Here is a 25,544-nt window from a genome sequence, read left to right on the forward strand (position 1 = left end):
ATCCAGATTTAACAGTATATAAAGTTTTCTAACTTGTTATAGATAATTATTTTCATGGCGATGAAACAGAGATTACGTTTATTAATTAATTAAAATTAATAACGAATAAATTCAATGATAAAGAAAGCAAAAACTTGAAAGATGTCTAATATGCATCAGTATTTATAAAGATAGGAATTTTAGGTATTAATTTTCATTCAAAAATACTATTTTTTCTGCCTCTGTTAAATTGAATTCAGTTAATGAATAAATCAGAGATAAATACAGAGATTTAGATTTAAAATCGCTTTCAAGATTTCCTGAAAATATGTCTAAATATTTTATATTAAAATTAAACAAAACTTAAAATTTTAATTAAAAAAAAATCAAATAAATTACCAAAAAACACAATTTAATTTGCCGATAAAATACATTAATTAATTTTTTTAACCGAATTATTTAAAGTTTTTTTTAGATATTAATTTAAAATTTTTCTAAATATTTTTATTTAATACGGCGAAGAGGTACTACTTTACGAATAGTTCCCGTAGATATAAAGTAAAACCAAGTGATCCATCTTTTAGGTTTGACATTTTTACATTACAGTAACAGCAACGTCATCCATCTGCACCTCCGTTGAAAATCCATTACTAAACGATTTTACTTATTTCTAATGGATTTTTTTTTATTACTATATTGCCTTTTTTATTTATCCTTGAAAATTCTTTTGAGTATATTTCAAGTTCTAGATTTTGGTATTGGTTTTAAGTATTTCAAATAATTCTTAAAGAAACACTGGTAATTGTAAGCCTGAACGTTCCCAACCTTAATCTTTTTCAAATTGAAGTATGTTAAAAAATATGGTATATCTATATATATAAAAATGTTAAGTTAGTTTGTGTACGGCTTCAAAAACTCAAAATGTTCTGCACCGATTGAGCTCACATTTTAGCACGATATATAACCCGAATCAAAAATTATTTTCATCTATTTTTAATAAATCTATCTATCTATTTTTAATTTGGAAATGTAAACAAAGGAAAACCAATCAGATCAATGCAAGATGGCCGCTGTCAAACACAACGACCAATCACAAAGAGCCCGTATGGCCGTTGCCAATGTAAACAAAATCACAACTGATTAAGTAACAAATTTATTTGAATTATATTTAACAGCTAAAACATCTGTATTTTATTTAAATAAAACACAAAAAAAAATAAAGCCATCAAGAAGGATGACTTACAGTAAATAAATTAAACACCCAACTTTCTTATAGCCCAGATAGACTTCAGACTATGCAAACAAAAAAAGTCGAAACAACCAAATACACAGAAAATAATATCCCTACATAATGACCAAAAAATCCTTTGTTAGGTTATTTTTTTACATATATATGACCAAACAATAGTTTTTTGGTCATTTAGCGTTCTTTGCTATGTGAAAACAAAGAACAAAATTCACAAATAGTAACACTGAAAAACTAAGTATTCGTTTTTTTTAATTTTTTCTAACCTCCGAAACCACCGTTAAGCATTGCTTCAGATGATGATATGAATGATTTATAGCGTATGAAAATGCCATTCCTGACCGGGATTCCAACTCGGAACCACCGGATTAATGTCCGAGACGTTACCACTAGCGCCACGGAGGCCGGCAAACATATTCGGTAGGAGCCGTTAAAAAACACGACTTACCAATATGGCGTTGTGTCTCAAACCAATTTTATACGGATTATAATTACGTTTAATACGCGCAACCCTTTGCAATGATTGAACATTAACTTAAACCTCTTCAAAAATTATTCCTTTTGAACTAAACGTAAAGTTTAAACTTAAACTTTTGAACTACACGTAAAGTCGTTACAATTTTCGAATAGTTTTCTGTCATTGTCAAAGAGGAACCTATTTTTTCATTGTTTTCTAGTTTCTTTTCATTATTAAAGGGTTTAAACGCTTAACTCATTTGTCTGTAGTTCGAGTGATCATATCGAAGTAATCAAATCGATATAATCACAAAGTTACTAGTTGGTAAAAGGGTAAGCTTGTGTTTATTCCAAGTGTTTTTAATTGAAATCGCAGAAGTACTTTAATTATTTTGTGATTTGATGTATCCGAAGAAGTGTATACCATTCGTACAAATGGGTGTATGGTTCAAAATATTCTTTTTCCCAATGATATTAATTAGGTGTAGGCCAACATATTTAGCAGGGGTCAGATTGTGGAGCTTGTTTTAGTATTTTATTACGATTTTTTTTTTCGAGTGATGATAATATTTAAACGTAGTGTTTGTTTTTTTAAATATTTACGGTAAATGAACATTTTTAACATTTTTCTGTGGTTTTGAAAGTAAAATACAGCTGAATACGTTACTGGTTATGTAGATGTATAACTGTAGGCTATTTGATACTTTTAAAACATTTACTTTACTGAGAGTTTTATGTAATATTATATTTATACATAAATAATGTATTAAATATATAAAGAGACACTTAACAAGGTAATTTGACGTTTATTTAAACCGGAGGTTTCCAAACTGATTTTTCTCATAAACCACTTTCAAAATTTTGCTGGTTCCGGTGGACCCCCTGCAGATAAGTACTTACTACTTTTTCCGACACTGGCAAACGCTAACATCTATTCACTTTACTTTTCTTTTCGAAATTCGGGAAACAAATGAGTAACGTTTATCCTTGGCAATCGTATTTATATTAGTGAAGAATCAAACAAGTTCATGCAAGATTGCTAGCACACATACCAGAAGTCGTATTTCGTCCCTTTGCATGTCTAAACAAGCGTTGCGGACGGCGGCGGCGGCAGCGGCGGCGCTCTGCAAGTCTCGACACGTTCGTTGTACTGAATATGGAATATGCAAGTTTTTACAAATAACAGTCGCTGAGCTTCTCAAAACATTATCTGCCTAGATTGATACGCAAAGTCAAGCCAACATTTTAGTTCTTCACTATCGAAACCAGATGAATTTTCGTGGACCCCCGCTTACGAATTGTGAACCCCCATTTTTTTGTCAAGCCAACGTAGACCCCCGTCGAGTCTCCCGTGGACCCCTCGGGGTCTACCTGGACCACTTTTGGAAATATTAAATTGTTTGATTTTACTGTATCTTAATTTGTGACAGAAATCAACAAATGTATCCAGTATATCTCTGATTTGGGCATCTTCTTTCATATCTTCAACCGTTTCCGTTTTTACCATCTTTTGTTAAATTATTATTTGTTATTCCTCTTTCCTCTTAAGCTTTCTATTTTTTCTTCTACTTATTCCTCAGTAATCCTTCATTCAAGTCAGTCTTATGAACTATGGCCCCACCAAGATATTTTTCTTATCTTTATTGAATTCCTTCTTCTCATTCTCTTCAACAATTCCTAATTTATTATATCTGTCCTTTTGATTTCCTCTCTATCATTCTTCATAAATAAATTTCAGATTTTTTAAGCGTTTCACTTTCATTTTTCTAATTGTTTTTGTTTCAAATTCATGAAACACCAGATTCAATACAAATCTTAAAATTTTTCAAACACCTGTTTCTTTAGTATGAATGTTGTAAATCTACATACCGTTTTTTACACAACTTGGATGTAGGTTTCTAAAGAGAAACTTATTCACCCTAAAATTTAATACCGTAATTTTATTTTTTTAAAGTTGGATATTGTTCTTTAACATCCTTTTTTTTATAGATGTACTTTATAACTACACTAGGATAAATGTACAACTGAAGAACCATTGTGTGACACAAAGAATTAAAAACCGAAGACATGTCTCTATGTCCCTTAGCTATACGCAAACGTATAAGAAGGGGAAAGTATTGGTAAGAAAGCGTATAAGAGGCTGTGTTACCGAAGAAGTACTCTCTAGTGGCTATATGTAATATTCACCTAAACAATTACGGATGTTATTTTATTGAATCGAGCGAGACCGTTTGGTATTATTACCTAGCGAGAAAGAAATGGTAATGGACGAAGTTTTATGTGAAGGAACAAGTCGAGATTATTCAAGTTCATATTAGTTCTCTAATTTCCGGTCTAATCTATCGCGCATGATCATGATATAACACGTGACTGAATGGACGTATTGGGGACAGATCAGGAATGCACATATACCTTCGCCGCTCCTACCGCATACGTATTTTTCTTCTGTTAAAATATTTGGCAAGCGGTTTTTTTCGAATGGAAGTAGTAGTATTCATCTGTGTGTGTGTGTGTGTGTGTGTGTGTATATATATATATATCAAATTTATTAATCTTATTTAATTTAATATGTATTAATAATTAAAATATTCTATAATATGATTGATAGAAAATAATGGAACAAAAATTTTATAATCAAGTTCGTAGGAATCCGTCTAGGAATTTAAAAGTAAAGATTACACAAATAATAATTTGAAAAGTGAGGACTATGAAATTTTTTCGTCTGCGGAGGAAAGAACTTTTATAGATATCATGTGTATTCGACTCCATGCTAGTGGGCAGACCCCAAGGGATTCTTCCTTGCGAGCAAACCAACTAAAATCCCTGCTTCTCTTCAAACATGAGATTCCGGGCCTCCCTTACGGTATTATCAACACCCCCCCCCCAAACCCTCATGTATCTTGTCTCAAGCCACTCACGCACTGCTGGCCTCTTACCTCTCCATCCCGCCGTAGACTTGAACCAAGGAAGACTAAGAGGAAATTATTCATCCATGGACTTTTTCCTCCAACTTTGTTCGGATGATTTTACCCATCATCGTGGACTCCGCGTGAGATGATATTTCGGTCTGTAGCATAGCCCCAGTGATTTTCTCTAGGGTAAGCACGCCGAATTCTCTCCTACATGTTTTCCTATGCTGCAGAAATCGATTCGGTCGCACATACAAAACCGTATCTTCTAAGGTATACTTCTCTCCGCAATAATCAAATTCCGCGGTAGGTCTAAGCGTCCGCGTGCACAGGTATACGCCGTCAAAGAAATTTTTCCTTACCAGAAATGAAAAATTTCTTTAACTACGTAAAAAAAAGCCAACTGCGATTTTCACATTGTGAAAAAGTTGGCTTTTATTTTACAAAATCACAGTTACAACTGTGATTTTGTAAAACAAAAAAGAAAAAATCCTAAGTTTCAAGATGATTTCGCAAGGGAATAAATATGTTAGAAGATTTTAAAAGAAGTGAAATTTCCTGTAATGAAGTTTATCCTACATTTTTATTGTACTTCCACCATTTTCTTCTTTTTTTTTTATGAAGAATCAATAAATTTTCACGTTCAGCATGAGTAACGTTAACGTGAAACTTTAAAAACTGCTGAATTTGATAATTTAGATGAGAACTAGGAGCAGAGATATTTATTAGTTTCTGAACTTCCTGAAATTTTTACCCAATGTTATTGGTTTTCACCTCTGATTTCTCAAAGCAATACTACAGATACGGTTCTGGGACGTATTTTATTCAATTTTTTAGGTCAAACCCCATAAGAAATTACTAATTTTTCCTCTTAATTAACGTCCTAAAAATTTCAGTACATCATTTCGCCAGGGTAGCTGAAAACTGAGTTAGATTTTTTATTAACCGAAACTCGTAAAAGTAGCATTTTAGAACATATGTTTATATGAACTTTTTCCATTATTTTTATGACTATAATAGGTTATGAAAGTTCCGGGAGAACTTTGCATGTAAGTGCATAGGATAAAGTAACACAAAATATGATGAATAGTTCTGCATTCCAGAGAGCTTTGCTCATGCTTAAAAAGTATTCCTTTATATTTATTTATAAAACTTTTTTTTTTTTTTCTCAAGAAGCAGGTTTTTAAATATTATGCGTTTCAGTTTCAGTGAGGTTTTTTCAATTTTCTTTATTTTTCGAAGCTTTAAATTAGTCGCCAAATTTAAGTTTTTTAAATAATAAGTTTTTTAATAATTTGATACCTACTACAATAAAACAATAAAACAGATTTAAAAAAATTAGTAGTATCATTTGAGGTTTAGATAAGATATAATTTTTTAAAAATATTTGATAAAATATTACGTGTGGGTAGGATTTACGTTAGAACTTTTCGGATGCAAATAGAAGACGATGCTACCATCCCTTTACGGAATATTCTAGATTCTTCTGCTTTATCTTATTGTTTTTATTTCCTTTTAAAATTTCTTATCAAGGTTTTATAATTATTATTTTATTTATATTCTCTTTTTTTAAATTATTTATACAGTTCTAATAAATTTTCAACATACTCGGTCTTAATTTCAGATGAAAGAACAATTAATATAATTATGTTGAAATTATATTTTTTTGGAATATTTAAAAAAAAAGTTAATAAGTACAGCTGTAATTGTTAATTAACTTTTAATTTAAGCGATAATTAAAAATTTGTTATTTTTAAATGCAATGAAATGAATTTATATAAAGAAATAAATAAAAGTAATTTATTTTTAAAGTGGATTAAGCTTATTTTAACAATAGAATGTGATTTTAACTCCGCGAAATGGTTACGCGGGATTATAAAGGGAAAACTGTAATAGCAGTTGAAGAAAAATCAAGGAAGGAAGGAAGGTTAAGTCACAGAGGAGTAATGATAGGAAAGAGAAAGGGTAACGAAGAAAATGAGTTTGAGGTTATTGTGGCCGGGGGGAAGAAGTAGATGAAGGAGATGAGGTGATTTCAATTTGAATAACAATGAGATAAAACCAAGAGGTAGTGGTTGGCTGGTTTTACCGACAATTCAATAATTTTGAAGGAGGTTGTTAAAATAATCTTAAGAGGAATTGTCTTTTTTATTTGTTTATTAATAAAATAAATAAAACTAAATTTTTTATGTTACCTTCTTTTTTTTAATTTAATTTAATCAAATAAATTATTATAGAGTTAAAATGAATCGAAAATAAAATTGTAGTTTTAATAGTTTTTTTATCTATAAATTTGCATTTATTTATTAAATATGTATATTTATAACTTTTGTTACTATGTAACTACATTAAAATAGGTGAGAAAAAATTAATTAAACGTTTTATAACGAATTTCGTCGTTATAAAAAATTTCATGCGTAACAATTGGTCTGTATTTAATAATTCTGGATTTCAATATGATCCTTCACTTGAATATCATAAGAATTCTTTAATTGTTATTGGCTCAATGAATAGGAAATGTCAGCATTGCGATGCTTTGAAATGGAAAGATGAAAGTGCTGGAATGTGCTGTTCCAGTGGTAAAGTTTCGCTTGGTGAACCAGAGGAGCCTTTGAAAACACTATATTTAAGTTTTACAGATGAGTAGAAGCAATTTTTAAGTAAAATCAGAAAGTATAACTCTTGCTTTCAAATGACATCCTTTGGAGTAGATAAACTGATAAGAATGCCGGTATTTTCACCAACCGGATTTTCACCAACTTTTACTGTACAAGGACAGATATATCATCAAATTGGATCACTTTTTCCAGCAGATAATGAACAGCATAAATTTTTGCAGGTGTATTTTATGGGTGATGAAGAAAATGAAGTAAACCGTCGTTGTCAGTATACTGAAGGAGTCGAAAGAGATACAGTATTGAAAATTCAACGAATGTTACACAGCCATAATTTGTTGGTAAATACCTGCAATAGAAAACTGGCCTCCAGATAGTTACATAATGGTCATTCATGCTGATTGGACTCCTCGTGGCGAACATGAGAGGCGTTATAATGCGCCTATGATCAATGAAGTTGGTGTTTTAGTTACTGGTGACCCACGCTCTCCACGAGACATAGTGTTACGGGCACATGATAATACGCTGAAATGCGTAGCCGATACTCATAAATTTTATGATGCTTTGCAGTACCCGTTAATTTTCAGTAAAGGTGAGCCAGGATATCATTTCAATATTCCAGTCATTAATCCAACAACAAGACAGCCAGTTCCCGATAAAAAAGTTGCCTGCATGGATTTTTATGCGTATCACATGATACTTCGAGAGCAAGACTTCAATCTCCTTTCGCGGTCAAGGCAACTCTTTCATCAATTCTTGGTAGATATTTATATTAAACTAGAGAGCGAACGCCTTCGTTACATTTTTATAAACCAGACGAAATTACGAGCTGAAAATTACATTCATCTACAAGATGCGATTAGCGCAGATGGTAATATTAGACCTAAAGACATAAACAAGATGGTTATTCTGCCTTCTACTTTTGTGAACAGTCCCCGTTATCTGCATGAATACACTCAAGACGCTTTCGTTTATGTACAAACTTACGGCAGGCCTGACCTCTTTGTAACTTTCACCTGTAATCCTTCGTGGCAGGATATAACTAAAGAGCTAATGCCCGGGCAAAAAGCCACTGATCGACATGACATAGTTGCTCGCGTATTTCGTTTAAAGGTTCACCGCGAGCGAAGCCGCGGTATAAAGCTATTATATCAATTAAATAATTGTGATATTAATCAAAAAGCGAAATTAAATTACATAATCATGAAAATATTGACGACATAATTGTTAATTTGAATGGTGTAATAATGGTTTTTAATTTATTCGTACTGAAGCAAAAAATTTAATTACTTTATTCTGTAATAGTTTTTTGGATTAGTCTACTAAGAAATTTTTAAATCGGTTAATGAAAATGATAAAAGTCTACAAATTCCTGCTTTTTTTATACTTCCTTATACGAAGCAAAGGAAATATTATGGTCGCGAAATAATTACTTTTTTCAGATTTCAATGGAAAAATCCATTTTGACCATCCCTGAATCCATTTTGAGTAGTTTCGACGTGACGTCTGTACATACGTATATATCTTGTATAACTCAAAACCGACTAGCTGCAGAATGTTAAAGTTTTGGATTTAGGACTGTAGTAACAGATGTTAAAACAGTCACCTCCTCTTTTGATTGCAATCGACTGAACAAAAAGTGTCCAGAAAAGCCCAAATTCCAAATGATTTGGATTCTGGACTTTTTTTTAACTGCAGTAATAAGCCTTCATTGAGAGATTTTCAACGATATATCATAAGTGGTACTTATTTTCATTGGTTCCAGAGTTCCAGTCAAATAAAATTTTAATTAATGAAATATTTGGATCTTACAAGGGGAAGGCACATCGGTTCGAATAAGACTTCAGCTCCTTTTTCTTTACTTTTTTTTAATTTAAATATATTTATTTATTAATAATTATTACCTCCGATTGTTAAAAAAAATTATGATAAATAATAATTCAATAATAACAATAAAAAAAATAAAAAAAATGAAAAAATCTCACATGATATTAATGAAATAAAATTTTATGTACTTTTCATTAAAAAAAAAATGTGTGTATATAATTTAACAGGCGTACAAGGAAGTCATGTGGTTTCCACATGGCTTTTTTCTATGTCCATTTCTGATTGATACAGTTGATACTTTTAAAGTAAGGCTTATTTTTGCATTAAAATTTTTCAAGGATACTAATAAAATATTAGTATTTTTCAGTTAAATTTTTTTTTTGTGAAATTTATTGTGTTTAATTTTTAGTTAGGTTAATAGGATTTAAAAGTAAAAAAAAAAACATAGTTTTTTACACGACTGCCCAAAAAGGGAGTTCCGTCTGTATATTTGTATATATGTATGTGTTTCTTTCATCGTAGCAGCTCAACGACTGAACTGATTTAAATATATGATCCCGCGTTCTTACGTTACCGTGAATGTCATAGGCTGTATAAATATCTATATATGTAGTAGTGAAAATTTGCGGTTGAAGCACAGAATTTAATGAACTGAATTAATTAACTGTGAACTGTGAGCCTCTATCACTGTGTAATCTGAATGATTCAAATCGATCGAATGAATAATATTACAAAAGTAATAGAAATAAATTTACGTCAAATAAAATAAAATAATATTAAATACATTTTGAAAATGTCTGTTTTAATAAAGATTTCTGTTTAATAATATTGGGTTTCCCTTGAACGACTACGTGTGAGGTTAGAGTGGTGAGGTGATGCAAACATCTCGTGCGTAGCTAGACCAGTCATCACCATCAACTGGTAACAAACGGGGTGCCCCTGGGGCACTGATTTGGGAGATGCAAAGGTGTGCTCGTATATCTCCGCAATCAATCGTCCGATTTTCAAAATTCAAACGGGGTATTTGCTAGTATAATACAAAATCACGATGGAACCAAACCAGAACAAAAAGAGATGTTTTTTCGGCACGGTTTTTTTTTTTTAATTTTTAATATTTATCTCTTGTTTAATGTTGGTATGGAAGTGAGTAATTAAACTTCAGACTTATCGGCCAAAACCCACCGGGTTGGTCTAGTGGTTGGCGCGTCTTCTCAAATCAGCTGATTTGGAAGTCGAGAGTTGCAGCGTTTAAGTCCTAGTAAAGCCAATTATTTTTACACGGATTTGAATACTAGATCGTGGATACCGGTGTTTTTTTGTGGTTGGGTTTCAATTAACCACACATCTTAATAATGGTCGAACTGAGAATGTATAAGACTACATTTACACTCATACATATCATCCTCACTCATCCTCTGAAGTAATACCTGAACGGTAATTCCTGGAGGCTAAACAAGAAAAAGAAGAGAAATAGTATTAAATTATAGTAGTAATTCTTTATAAATAATTTTAAAAGTAAACTTTTTTGTGCGTATAAAGATACAGTACTGGAGATAAAGTAAATAAATACAGTAAAAAGATACAGTAAAGTAGATAAATGGATAAATCTTGGCATCAGTGCTCGAGTACTTTTACATAGATCAAATGGAGCATTTTATATTTTTATTTTACAATCGTTGACATATCGTTTATTAAAAAAGAAGAAACCAGTTATTAAAAGCTTTTATTTAACTCACTTTACGAATAATCAAATTTTTCAACTTCTATATCTTTTGATCTATCGTATGAAAATCAATGAAATTTGGTACACGTATGTAACTTTGATGTGTAAAAATAAATATTTTTACTTTTTTTTAGTCTTAAAAAAAAATACAAAAAAACCAAAAAAATACAAAAATCTATTTGATTACATATGAAAAATTATTATTTAAAAAGCTTTTATTTAACTAATATTAATATTAAAATTAATAAAAAAAGGTAACAAATTATAAAACCCCTCTAAAAAGTAAAAAATAAGAATTAAATCAAATTGAGAATTGTAAACAAAAAAATGTAATATATTGACAAATATAAAAAATGCACTGAAAAATAAAAAATAAACGATATAAATATCTAATAAATAACCAATAAATAAATTTAATAATTATTAAATTTTAAAATTAAAAGTAATGAAAATGTTTAGTTAAATAAAAGCATGGCACAGTTTTTATAACAATGTTTTCGAATAAGTATTTATAGATATTTGCTGTATTTTAAAATATATTTTTTGTTTAATGAGATTGTTTAGTATATATATACTTTATTTATCTGTAATAAAATAACTCAAGTTTTAATTCTTTGATGGTTCAAATTTGCACCGAGATGACCTTGAAGGGTTAATAAGATTAAAAATAAAATTTAAAGTTAGAAATCTTGCACAAAGTTATTACATTTTGACGGTAATCTGAAAAATTATTAATTATTATCATTGTAATCGTAATTATGAATTCGTTAAATAAAAATTCATAATTAATTAAAATGAAACTTTTAGCGGAAATAGTTCGTTCAATTTGGCTTAGATTACAAGCAAAATTCTAAGATGAACTTCAACTATGTGAGAGCACGTACAAAGAAAGCAGTGGGTGTATTTTCCCAGATTATTACTTGTAGCTTGTCAATCTGAACTGGAGAGGTTCCAGCAGACCTTTCCGCCTCCTCGCGTCGTTGTTGAAAATGAAAATAAAGATAAATTGTTGTAAAAAAATATGTTGTGTTGTTTTAAATAAATTATAAAAACTGCGCCTTTCTTTTATTTAATTAAATATTTTAATTACTTTTAATTTTAAAATGTAATAATTATTACATTTATTTATTGGTTATTTATTAGATATTTATTTTTTATTTTTTAGAGGGTTTTTCTAATTTGTTTCCTTTTTTTTTATTAATTTTAATATTAATTAAATAAAAGCTTTTTTAAAAAAAATAATTTTTTATATGTAATCAAATATATTTTTGTCATTTTTTTGTTTTTTTTTTAATAATTATATCAAATAGAAATTTTGGAATTTTAGTTAAGGTTTTATTTCTACCAAAAATCTATAGTATAATGAGATGTTTTATATTTGTAACGTTAATAGGATTTAAATAAACCTACAGAATAAGGATGAATTAATAAATTGAAAATTTTTAACAACGATATTATATTTAAGTTAATACTCTCAAAAACTGTTAAAAATTTGTTTTTTTTTCTTTCGATATTAATATATAGTAGATAAACTGAGAAAGGCGTGGCGGAGTGGTAGTGTCGGTCTTTCATCCGGAGATCGCGGATTCGAATACCGGTAAGCATGGCATTTTTCATACGCTACAAAACTTCTATTTCCATAACGCATGCACAGCCTTCAAGATTATATGACTATATCATGAAAAAAAACTTAGGTTTTATGCAAACATAGTTGTATATATTACGTAAGTGGAAATATGATTTCCACTTACGTAATAGTACATGTATGCTAAACATTACTAATCATAATAACGCAAACAATATTGCCGGTCGTTTTTTTCATTTATCATTACCAATATCTGTCTGATGAAGTAAAAATAAAGATATTATTGAAAAACTTAACGATCTTATTAAATTTCTGGTAGTACTGTTAAAGAAAGAATATATTTTTAAATTTATCCTATTTTTGTAAAATAATTTTCTTTTATTGTAAACAAACTGTATCATTTAGGCCATCAAATAATCACCCGTTCTCCATCAGCCTATGTTGTTTGTTGTTTTGTTTAAATGAACAGAAGAGAAACCAGGTTAATCCCATAGGGATAATAAAACAAGATAAGCCTCCCTTACAGTTTAGCTTAACCGCTTTTCATCCAACAAGACATTTTACAGTACGATGTCTATGTACTCTTTTGTATAGAGAATATGTATGTGTGTGTGCGCGCGCGAGCGTGAGCGTCTGGGTTTGTATGAACATTAGATATTATTATTGTTACGTAAAACGGTTTATTGTAGTTTTAAAATAAATTATGAATGAATTCTTTTATCTCTACTTTCTACTCCCAAACAAAAACAAAACGAGTCAAACATTTACTTTAATTTTTTCCTTTTTTAATGAATAAAAAATAGTAATAATGAATGTAAAAAATGCTGCTAAAAACTTTGTTTTTTTAATGTTTTAATTAAAAATTTCTCCTCAATTCTTTTTTATGAATTTTTTTTTACGTAAGCGAATTTATGATATATTATCGCCTTTGTTACCTACTAATTTTAATATATATATATATATATATATATATTTTATAGTTATTAAAAATTTATTAAAATCAGATTAAATAATTTTAATAATTGATTTTTTTTTAATAAAAAAAACCTTTTGTTTAGCCGACACGTTCATATTTAATTTATAATTGAGCAAGTTTCAGTTTGTAATATAATAGGCTATTCAATTAATCCAAATTAATATTAATTAACAACAATGTATGTGATGTAAATCAATCTGATATGTCATGCAATACTGAGTGAAACAGATATATCCTAGTTACTGTCTCACTCGGACAAACAGTAGGTACAGAATTAATTAGAAAAAGGAATACTGTTGCCATAGTAACAGTCCCTGTATTTATGCTTAAGTCCAGACTTGCCAGCTCTTGAAGAATTTACTATATATATTTGGCTTACTACTGAAAATGTTGTTTTACTTATTGCAAAAAGATCTTGGAAATAATTTATTACACATAGTGCGGTAAATATTGAAATCTAATTAATAGAACGCTAGTGGTATTAAAAATTACATATAAATATGTCGTGAACTGAACTGTGTGTCGGAGTAATTAATCGATTAGCGTTTACTTTCTCTTATCGATATATTAAACTATACCTCGTTAGTTAAATTTAATCAATATCGCTTATCGGCTGTTTTTTTGTTTCCTGTGCAATATTTTTTTTTTGCTTGATTTTTATTAATAATTACCTGTATGTAAAATTATACTTCCCTTCTTTCCTTATAACCAAGAATTTATTATCCGAAATTAGATCAACCATTCTGAAATACAAAACTATATCATGAAACATGGATAAGTACAGGCCTGAAGTTCTTTTTGTGAACCAATAATGTATATTTTTTAATGTTATATATTTAGTACAGATTTGTTTAAATTCGTTCTTTTTATGTGAAAAATAATGATTATCGTCTATAAAAGACTCTGTCGGATTTTTATTCGGTAAGGATATAAAAAAAAAGATCTGCACACCCATTAGTTAAAATAGCTTATATCATTTTCGTGAGTTTTTGTTAATGTAAATATAAAAATTAGTAAGTAACAAAGATTGTAATGTATCATATATTTTTTTTAAGCCTCCAGGACCACGTTAGATATTTCTTCAGAAGAGCATGAGATGAAATTGCAATTTTGTAGCGTGTGAAAATGCCATGCCTGACCGGTATTCGAATCCGGAACCTCCAGAAAGGCCGAAACGTTACTTCTCAGAGGCGCCAAAATGTATCATAATTTGGCTTACGGAAAAAGATTCTTAGTATTCTTTCGGATTTTTTTAGTCTAATTCTACAAACAGTAACAGTAAACAGTAAACTCTTTAATTCTTAAGATAAATTATAAATATGTATAATTTATTATTAATATGGAATTCATAAACCACGTGATTCCTCTCTCTCTCTCTCTCTCTCTCTCTGTATATATATGTATATATATAAAATAACATGTCCTGAGTAGCTGACTGCTTCAGCACAGCAAAAACTACTAAAGATAAATTGGTGAAAATCTGTATACATGTGAAGTGGGTACGTAACTGTCGGTGTAAGTACGCACTAAGAAAGAATTTTTTTGAAATTCCGAGCTTAAGGGTTTAAAATGGAGTAAAAATGAAATTTACAATTTATTTTTTAAATTTCTCAGTAAAGTCAATTTGTATTTTTATTTGAAAATCCTTACCTACCGATTGATGTTTTTTCCATATGTTAGGGGTGATGAGTTAAGCTTAACTCTAGATTTTTAACACCCCCCTCCCTAAGATTATTGAAAAACTCAAAAAGTTTTTGAAATGCGTTTTTCTCTGAATCTATGCATTTTAGAGAAAAGATTTTCTAGCAAAAAATGTAGAGGACATTCTCCTCTACAACTAATGTATTTAAAGTTACGTGTTTTTTCGGTTTTTTTCACCGGAAAAAATTGTTTTTTGTCTGTATTGCATTTGGAAAAGTTGTTAATCTCAAAAAAAAACAGACACCTTTTATTTATACAATTTTCTTGTACGACTTACCGTTTTGGAGCTGTAGCTTGTGAAAGTGTGAAAATGTTGTGAATTGGACACGTGTTCGAAACCGGTCTAGTCGTTTACAACGTTTTTTACAACTTTAGCGCCACCTAGTATTTCAATTTCAAATTATACGGCATAACTTCTAAAACATTAATTGTAGAGGAGAATGTCCTCTACATTTTTTGTTTGAATAACGTTTCTTTAAAATGCATAGATTCAGAGAAAAGCGCATTCAAAAACTTTTTGAGTTTTTCTAGTTTTTCAAAAATCTACGGGAGGGGATGTTAAAAATCTGGAGTTAAGCTTCCCTCATCACCCCTAACATATGGAAAAAACATCAATCGGTAGGTAAGGATTTTCAAATACAGCCTATTTTGATGACAAATTGCCTGTACTGTCAGCTGAATTTATGGTGTGTGTAATATTCATGTGAATATCTTCTTTTTTTAACCTCCAGGACTACCGTTAGGTGTACAGTAGAGGATGAGATGAATGATTTTGTAACGTGTGGAAATGCCATGCCTGACCGGGATTGGAACCCAGGACCTCCGGATAAAAGGCCGAGACGCTACCACTCGCGCCACGGAGGCCGTCTCATGTGAATATCTAACAAATTTCTAATATTTTCGAAATTCGACCTTGAAGGGAGTGAAGAAAGGTAAAAGCAATCTGAACAATGCTTGCAAATTTTCTCCATCTCCAACAACTATACTATACGAGTTATTCACTAGATTGCGACTTGCAAATAATCTTCACATAAATATCTAAAAACTATTTTTGGGTATTTTTTAAGGGGTGTGACTATGTACAGTGGTTCGAACAACACAGCTACTGCCATTGTTACTGTATGTGCGACGCCTGGCTGAACCTGCTTCCGGTTTATTGACTAAAAAAACATAAAATAAAAGTAATTAAAAAGTTTTTAAAAAATGAGAAACAAAGTACAGTCATTCTTAGCGATGTTTATTGACTAATTTATATTCGCTAAGAACCTGGCAAAATAAACTTTTGCCCGTCCTACTTACGGGTAACCAGTTAACTATATTTTTAAGAGTGGGGCTAACTGTTTTGAAACCCACACTTTTAGATCATACAGAGTTTCGGGTTCTCTATTGATCAAACTGTTCCTCTGAAGAAATTACAATACACTGATTGTTTTTTGTAAATTAAATGAGCTTTAATTTTTATTTATTTATTATTATTATTCTCACAAGCATGAGTTTAATGAACATAAGGGATCGTGTGGGCAGAATTCCCTCGCTAAAAGGGAAGGGCGAGTGAAGTGAGCCATGCCTGACTAAACATCCCCTGACCGCGATGAGAAATGCAAGAAACCACACACACATATATATATTACTACGTGAAACTGTTTTGTTTTATTGTTTTATTTCGTTCTAATTTTCTTTTGATTTTTTCGTTCTAACCCATTGAACATATTCCTTTGAAGTGAATATTTTCTCGGTCATCAAAAGTACAGTTTTTCTGCTTCTATTAGTTCAATTCTTAAATCATTATTTCTATTTTGCTTGGTTTCTTGTGTATTGTGTATGTGTGTGTGCGGGCGCGCGTGTATGAACAATTTTGGTTGGACGAAATCCGAAGTACAAAACCTATGACAAGAATATCTTAACGAGAAAATTGAAGTATATAAATTAATTCCGTTCTAGTTAAAAATTTACTAAATACAGAATATCAAACAACATTAAAAAAATAAAATAAGGGAAAACTGTTGCCGATGTCAACATTGTTAAAAAGTTACAGAATATAGATGAATAAACTTTCTAACGAGTTTTCAAAACTAAAAAAAAAGAATTTAGTTAAATCCCTCTTGTCATTTGGTAAAGAAACTAATATTGTACTAATATCTGTTTAACAAGAAAGAGAGAAAGGAAATGGCAGAATGATATTGCGGGAGAGAGAGAATATATTTATAAATAAATATTTATTAAAATAAATATTTAATTTTTACATATAAATAACATGAAATAAAAATAATACTATAATATTTACAACTAAACACTATCATCAAAACTCTTAATTTTTAAATTCATGATACCACGTACCAGATTTATAGATGCTTCTCTAATAAGTTTCAAATACATTTTTAAAACGACAAAAAAATTTCAATTTTGAAAATGACAAATTAGCCTGGTTAATTTGATAACACAACATATATTTAAGTAATTTGTTCGTAAATGTGTAACATACATGTATTTTCTACCTAAATACAGTTTTTTATGCTGTAATTAGTTTAATTAAGGGACAACTACCAGAGATGATTTAAACTGAAAAAAAGCTATTACATAATACCACTGCCAACGTCGGTATAAAAGGAGTGTATATTTATAATTTTACCTTAATTTATTTTCAACTTTCATTAAAATAGCAAAAAAAAATATTCTTTCTATTCATTTTGAGTAGTTTTTTGTTGAATATGAAATTTAAATATAGTAGCCCTATAGCACTGACCTATCTTGCCCGTTTAAATAAATAAATGTACAGGTGGGCAACATAATACCGAACTCATAATTAAACCGCTATCTGTGAAAGACTTCACACATCTAGCGCGATTAGTGGATGTATTTGTTACTACTGATTGTTGCTGCCGTTTGTCAGGTGGTTACGTATCAGTGCACTATACGTTTTGTTGCAGTGCAGTTGTGTCTGTGTAAAAGGCTTTATTCAATCCAGGAGAGGATAGCTACAGATGAGGCATATATTCATTCTGGTCATTTGAAGTAATGTATTCGTAGAAAAATTGTCGAATACCTGCATCCCAGCAAAGAGTAGCATACACAATTTAGTTAAAAAATGGCATACGACATATTCGGTTTCAGGTGAAATACGGAATAGGCAACCTTCCATTAGGACTCCCTTCCGTTAGGACTCTACAGGCCATTGCCGATATTGAAAGAAAATTACTGCCGGTCCATAAAAATCACTATTCAAGTATCTCAACAATCTGGTGTTAAATACACATCTTGTCGTAAAATTCTTCATGAATTAAAATTGAAACCGTATCGCGTTACAACTGAAGGAGAAAGACAAACCGAAACGACTTGATTACTGCAACTCGCCTCTCGAAAACATTGTTGATGACACGATATCATCGTATTTCATGTCAAACGAGGCGTGGTTTCATTTATTCGTTCTTGTTAATTCGCAGAACACCAGATATTACATGGCGAGGAATCCTCTCGAGATATTCGATCGTCCACTTCACGACAAGAAAATTGGTGTTTGGTGTGCCGTTACCGGTAGTCGTATAGTGGGACCAATATTTTTTGACCGGACTGTCAATACACAAGTTTATTTCAAAATTTTTGAAGAATTTCATGCGAAATTAACTGATAATGAAAAAGAATACAGTTTCTTCCTACATGACGTAGCTACTTGTCACACATGAAACGTTTCACTGAATCGCGTTCATGCAGGTTTGACAAATGAACGAGCTGTCAGTAGAGGATGGTGGCTTCCACGTTTTCCAGAGTTGTCTACTTGCGATTTTTTTTTTTGAAGCTACTTAAAGGAGAGAGTTTATGCATCTAATCCCCTACAATATCCGCTACAATATTGAAGAACTGAAGGTGAATATTGAACGAGCAATCAACGCAATTGAAAACAACGTTTTGCGTCAGACGACTCTCAGAATGATTAGTCGAGCACAAAAGTGCATCCATAAGGTAAATAAATGCAACATCTAAATTGTGTTTTATGTTTTTCTTATTTAATTTATCCGTATCATTCATAAAATTTCATTTCAACATAACCTACCTATTCTACAGCGGTTACGTTATGGGTTCGGTTTTATGTTTCTCACCTGTATATTGTCATTCTAAAAGTACATCGCTTTAATTTTAAATTAAATCTTAATATTTTCGTTTTATAAGTATCAAAATTATAGTATTTTACCCACACATTTCCTTACGTTGATATCATGCTTTATGTTATGTATATCGTTTTTTTTTGTCTTCAGTCATTTGACTGGTTTGATGCAGCTCTCCAAGATTCCCTATCTAGTGCTAGTCGTTTCATTTCAGTATACCCTCTACATCCTACATCCCTAATAATTTGTTTTACATATTCCAAACGTGGCCTGCCTACACAATTTTTCCCTTCTACCTGTCCTTCCAGTATTAAAGCGACTATTCCAGGATGCCTTAGTATGTGGCCTATAAGTCTGTCTCTTCTTTTAACTATATTTTTCCAAATGCTTCTTTCTTCATCTATTTGCCGCAATACCTCTTCATTTGTCACTTTATCCACCCATCTGATTTTTAACATTCTCCTATAGCACCACATTTCAAAAGCTTCTAATCTTTTCTTCTCAGATACTCCGATTGTCCAAGTTTTACTTCCATATAAAGCGACACTCCAAACATACACTTTCAAAAATCTTTTCCTGACATTTAAAATAATTTTTGATGTAAACAAATTATATTTCGTACTGAAGGCTCGTTTAGCTTGTGCTATTCGGCATTTTATATCGCTCCTTCTTCGTCCATCTTTAGTAATTCTACTTCCCAAATAACAAAATTCTTCTACCTCCATAATCATTTCTCCTCCTATTTTCACATTCAGTAGTCCATCTTTGTTCAAATAGTAATAGTAATCTTGAACTGTTATTTTTGAGCTATAAAACAGTTGGATTGTTAGATGTCATCCATCCATGTGTTTGGCAGCTCCTCACTATACTCTTTGAATTAGAGGTTCGATCAATTTTTTTCTGTATGAATAAGTCGACCAGGAACAAGTAATTAAATGACCATCATGTTCATGTTATTTGAAGTCTTGTGTTTATAAGTTCTGGGGAATCATCAAATAATGATATTTCTTTCAAATTCAAATTATTTGAACCGAGTTAAACTTTGAATTGAGAATTCAATTGATCTTTATAAATGTTAAAAGCAAAAGAACAAATTTTGATCTGATGCACGTATATAAACATTTATTAACTGTCTTAGAAATTGTTAAAATAACTTTTAATTCACAGATATATAATGCAGTAACAATTAATTTTAACAATTACTTTCTTTTTTTTCTTGCCTTCAGTCATTTGACTGGTTTGATGCAGCTCTCCAAGATTCCCTATCTAGTGCTACTCGTTTCATTTCGGTTTACCCCGTACATCCTACATCCCTAAAAATTTGTTTTACATATTCCAAACATTGCCTGCCTGCACAATGTTTTCCTTCTACCTGTCCCTCCAATATTAAAGCGACTATTTTAGTATGCCTTAATATGTAGCCTATGAATTTGTCTCTTCTTTTAACTATATTTTTCCAAATGCTTTTTTCTTCATCTATTTGCCGCAACACCTCTTCATTTGTCACTTTATCCACCCGTCTGATTTTTAACATCCTCCTATAGCACCACATTTTAAAAGCTTCTGATCTTTTCTTCTCAGGTACTCCGATCGTCCAAGTTTTACTTCCATAAAAGCTACGCTCCAAACAGATACTTTCAAAAATCTTTTCCTGACATTTAAATTAATTTTTTATATACTTTCTGTTAGCAAATATAAATTATATATTCGATTATCAGATGTGAATTTTGTGCAGCTTCTCAGAAATCATATGTAACTTGAAAAATCCTATCAAATATAGGAATAATTCGTTGGAATGAGTATAGGAATCCAATGACCTTATCAAAATCAGGGAAAATATATTCAGTTAAATTATTCAGTGTAAAATCAGCGTATGATGATGGAATTAAATCGCCTGCACTCATTAACAAATTGAAACACGATGGTTTTTGATATCACATTGTGATGTACTGCATGTTATTAGATTTGTATGGTACAGCTGTTGTAAATCACAGTGTTAATAGAGGAGCCACAATGATTAGTATTGATCTATGTATGTATATACATTAGTTAATCATCTCATCTAACCAGCTGTACCATATTGAATGTATTTAACTGTCTAAATTTATGATAATGAACAGTAGCGAGATAAAGCAAACAGATGTTTTCGTAGATTACATGGATAAACCTTATATGCATGCTATCTTAAGTCAGTTTGTCCGTTATTTTGGTTCCGTGGTTTATGAATATTTAATATATATCCTAAAATTTATTATCAAAGAGGAAGTAATTAAAATAAATATTATTACAAAATAATAATAATAAAAAACTATATTATTTTTATGTTTTATTTATTTAAAATAGTGTGTTTTTGCTCTCTAGTAATATTATCTTTTTTTTTAAACAGCTTCATAATAGGGGCGGTCTCAATTCGGCCGTCCGTTATTAATATTATAAGTGTATTTAATAATTAAGTTTTACAAAATTGACCAATTTCAATGAAGTTTTATTGTTTTATATTTCCTTGTACGAAGTAAAGGAAGTATTGTCATCGCGAATAATTTCGGTTTACAGATTTCAAGGAAAATATCCATTTTGACTAGTTTCGAAGTGACGTCTGTACATATGTATGTATCTCGGATAACTCAAAAAGGATTAGCCGTGTTGTAATTTTGGAATTAGGACTGTTGTAACATCTAGTTCCAATTGACTCTCTTTTGGTTGCAATTGACGAACCAAAAGTGTCCCAAAAAAGCTGAAAATCCAAAAAAGTTTGGATTTTTTACTTTTTCATAACTGCAGTAATAAGCTGTCATTGAGAGCTTTTCAGTGATTTATGATATGTGGTACTTATTCATTGGTTCCAGAGTTATAGCTAAATAAAGTTTAAATTTAGGATCTTAGGGGAAGGCACATCGGTTCGAATTAGACTTACTTCTTTTTATTCAACTTCATTTTTTTAACTTTTTTTTAATGTAAATATATTGATATATTAATAATTATTAAACTCTCTTTGTAAAAAAAAAATTCCGATTAATAATAATTCAATAAAAAAAAAAAGACAAAAAAAATATCAGAAGTTTTTAATGAAATAAAATTTTATGTACTTTTCATTAAAAAAAAAAATATATATATATATATATGTGTAATTTAATAGGCGTACAAGGTCATGTATTATCCACATCAGATTTTTTTTTTAATACTCTACCGGGCCCGTTACTTTAATTTAGTTACTACTATTCTGTCTTTTATAATTTAATTTCTTTTTCAGATATTCTAAAGTGTGTATACTTTAATTTTTATTTATCAATTTTATTCTCACAACCACAAGGATAACGAACACAGTGGGGGTCATGGATACCTTGGAAGGACGAGAAAAGCGAGCCCTGGCTGACTAGTTGTGAATAATAATCTTAAAACTTTGTAGAATTTGATATGTACCTGTCAATTTTATGAACTAATTCTTTCATTTCTTCTCTTTCTTATAAGTAAAAGTATCGGCTTAGTAGTTACAGATTTATCGTTTAGGTAATTATTATAAAAGTTTTCTTTTCATTTTTACAGGACTGCCCAAATAGGAATATACTGTATTTAAGGTGTATGTATGTGTGTTTTTTCCACCGTAGCATCTCAAAGGCTAACCCACCGGGTTGGTCTAGTGGTTAACGCGTCTTCCCAAATCAGCTGATTTGGAAGTCGAAAGTTACAGCGTTCAAGTCCTAGTAAAGCTAGATATTTTTACACGGATTTGAATAATAGATCGTGGATACCGGTGTTCTTTGGTGGTTGGGTTTCAATTAACCACACATCTCAGGAATGGTCGAACTGAGAATGTACAAGACTAACACTTCATTTACACTCATACATATCATCCTCATTCATCCTCTGAAGAATTATCTAAACGGTAGTTACCGGTGGCTAAACAGGAAAAAGAAGAAGCATCTCAAAGGGTAAACTGATTTAAATGTATGACCCTGCGTTGAAATCCTTACGTTACCGGGGGTGTCATAGGATATATATATATGTCTAAATAAATTTGAAAAATAATTATACTATATACAAATACTATAAAAAAATTGTAACCCTCACGCTCCTTAATTATCCTGTATTAAAGAGCAATGCTTGTCACCCGTACGCCTAACGCGATCAGAATGCGCTAATTTGAAAACCAAATACAAATTTCTAAAACCGTACCCAAAAGTTTCCGATTTCGATCTCTAGATGGCAAACTCTTTTATTGTTTTAGTTTTTTTGGGAGTTGTATTTTTTTAATTTCTAGGATTTAAAACTTGTTTTTTCCACTTATATTACTGAACGTTTTTTTTTTTAGTAATTTATTGTAATTATAACATTCTGTACAAAACACAATGAAAACAATTTTTTTTTAAATTGTAACTTTTAATGTGTGTAGCAGTGGTTCCCAAACTTTTCCGAGTCTGGGCGCCCTTTTTCAATTAAAAGTTTTCCATGGCACCCTACCCTAAGTATGACTACTCGTAAGTAAGAGATAAAAATAAATAAATCTCGTGTTTCTTCATTATTGTTTTACTTTATTAAATAATATGGAATTAATAATTATAAATGTCTTGGTTGAATGAATTCATTATAAAGTTTTTACAATATTTCGCGGCGCCCCTGTGAAGATGCCACGGCTCCCGGGGCGCAGCGGCGCACAGTTTGGAAATCACTCGTGTGTAGAACTTCATTCAGAATACTTCTGGAATCAGTTAAGATGTATATTAAATCGTTCATAAAATAATTAATTTGGTTCCGTATCAGCGCTGTTAGTGACGTAGCAGACATCCCACTTGAAATCACGTTCTTGCTAAACTCTTTATTGATGATATGCTCGACGTTAGTGGAGTAGTGCAGTGATGTGCCGCACCTACAGTAAATTAAATGAGTTGTTCTTAGTCATTGTGTCTATTTATAAAATAAAGAAATGTTCTATCGTATCCAAGAACACAATATTACTTATCTTATTTTTATTGAAAGACAAATAACATTTACTTTTGGACTATCATAAACACGTTCCAGACTGTTCTTATAGATTTTCGCTATTTTAGATTCTACTTCATGGACATTCTTTACCTTACTACATGAAATTGTCGATTCATCATTATACATTAAGTTTTCCAAGAACGCCTTGTTTGCCTATTCGATTTAACATTGTTACTAAGAATTCATAACGCCCTTATCTGCATCACTCAATTCTTCTGCAGTAGTTTGTCTATACAGTTGATGATATTAGAAATACTAAATCATGGTATGAAAACAAAATCACAGTCTTTAAAGAAATAAAGGATGTTTTAACAAAGAAAAACGATTACTGTTTCATCAGTCGGCCCTAAAGGTAGAAGTATATAGGTGTAACTGCCCGTTACAATTGGAATCTCAATGTATAATTTATAAATAAATAATAACTATTTGGTAAGAACGACCTTGACTTACCGTAAATGAACGATCAAATGATGCTAATGTATAGTTATGTTGATTTTTTATGATATATAGCTATTTCCTCTGGTATATTAGCGTGACAAATGAAGAAATAGATTTGGGAAGAAAGTTTCAAGAACATATAAATTCGTGGTAGATATACATTTTTGACTGGTGTATCTCTTGCAGTGGTCGTCTTCCCCTTTCAACATGCTAATATACAGAAATATTAATATCTTTAAAAATAATTTATCATAATGAAGTTAATTATGAAACAATAAAATCTTAATAAACCAAATTTTATTTTTAATTTATTTACGTATGAGGTTAAGTCAATTATTATACGCAATGTAGTAATAAATTTTGTCGCAATACAAATAGGAAACTTACATGTACATAATTTTTCAACATAGTCCACTTGCATTTCAACGCACTTGGTCCATCGTTGCACAAGCTTCCTGATGCCTTCATAAAATAAGGTTTTCGGTTGAGCTGCAAGCCAGGAATGCACCGCTACTTTCACTGTTTCGTCTGAAGTAAATCGACGACCCCTTCTTAATGCCTCTTTGAGTGGACTAAAGAAGTAGTCAGAAGAGGCAAGATCAGGACTATAGGGAGGACGAGCCATTAATTCAAAGTTGAGTTTTTGGACCGTTTCAGCAGTGTGGGCAGCAGTATGTGGACGGGCATTGTCGTGCAACAACAAAACATCTTTCGACAGCAGTCCTCGGCGTTTGCTTCGAATTGAAGCCTTCAGCTTGGCAGTAAGCATCTCACTGTAACGCCACTGTTTATTTTCGTGCCCCTTTCCTCATAATGTTCGAGTTCTGAGCCTTGTGAGTCTCAACAAACCATAAGCATCAGTTTTCCTGTGGATGGTTGGGTCTTCAACTGTTTTTGCAGGGCGAATTTGGATGTTTCCAATCCATACTCTGCCGTTTACTCTCCGGCTCGTAATGATGGATCCACGTTTTGTCACCATTGATGATTTTTTCTAAGATGTCCCGTTCGT

At 30.9% G+C, this 25,544-nt stretch overlaps 1 protein-coding gene across 1 annotated transcript in view; it reads left to right on the forward strand.

Annotated features, from left to right (window-relative positions):
• Positions 1-7,589: 7,589 nt before the first annotated feature.
• Positions 7,590-25,544, forward strand: part of LOC142330729 (uncharacterized) — a 315,974-nt gene continuing 298,019 nt past the window's right edge. The window contains exon 1 of the mRNA XM_075376175.1: positions 7,590-7,680. Within this exon, the coding sequence (XP_075232290.1) occupies positions 7,590-7,680 (91 nt within the window). The remainder of the gene's footprint in view (positions 7,681-25,544) is intronic.

The sequence above is a fragment of the Lycorma delicatula genome, chromosome 9 (genome assembly GCF_047948215.1).
Source record: "Lycorma delicatula isolate Av1 chromosome 9, ASM4794821v1, whole genome shotgun sequence".
Taxonomy (NCBI): Eukaryota; Metazoa; Arthropoda; class Insecta; order Hemiptera; family Fulgoridae; genus Lycorma; species Lycorma delicatula.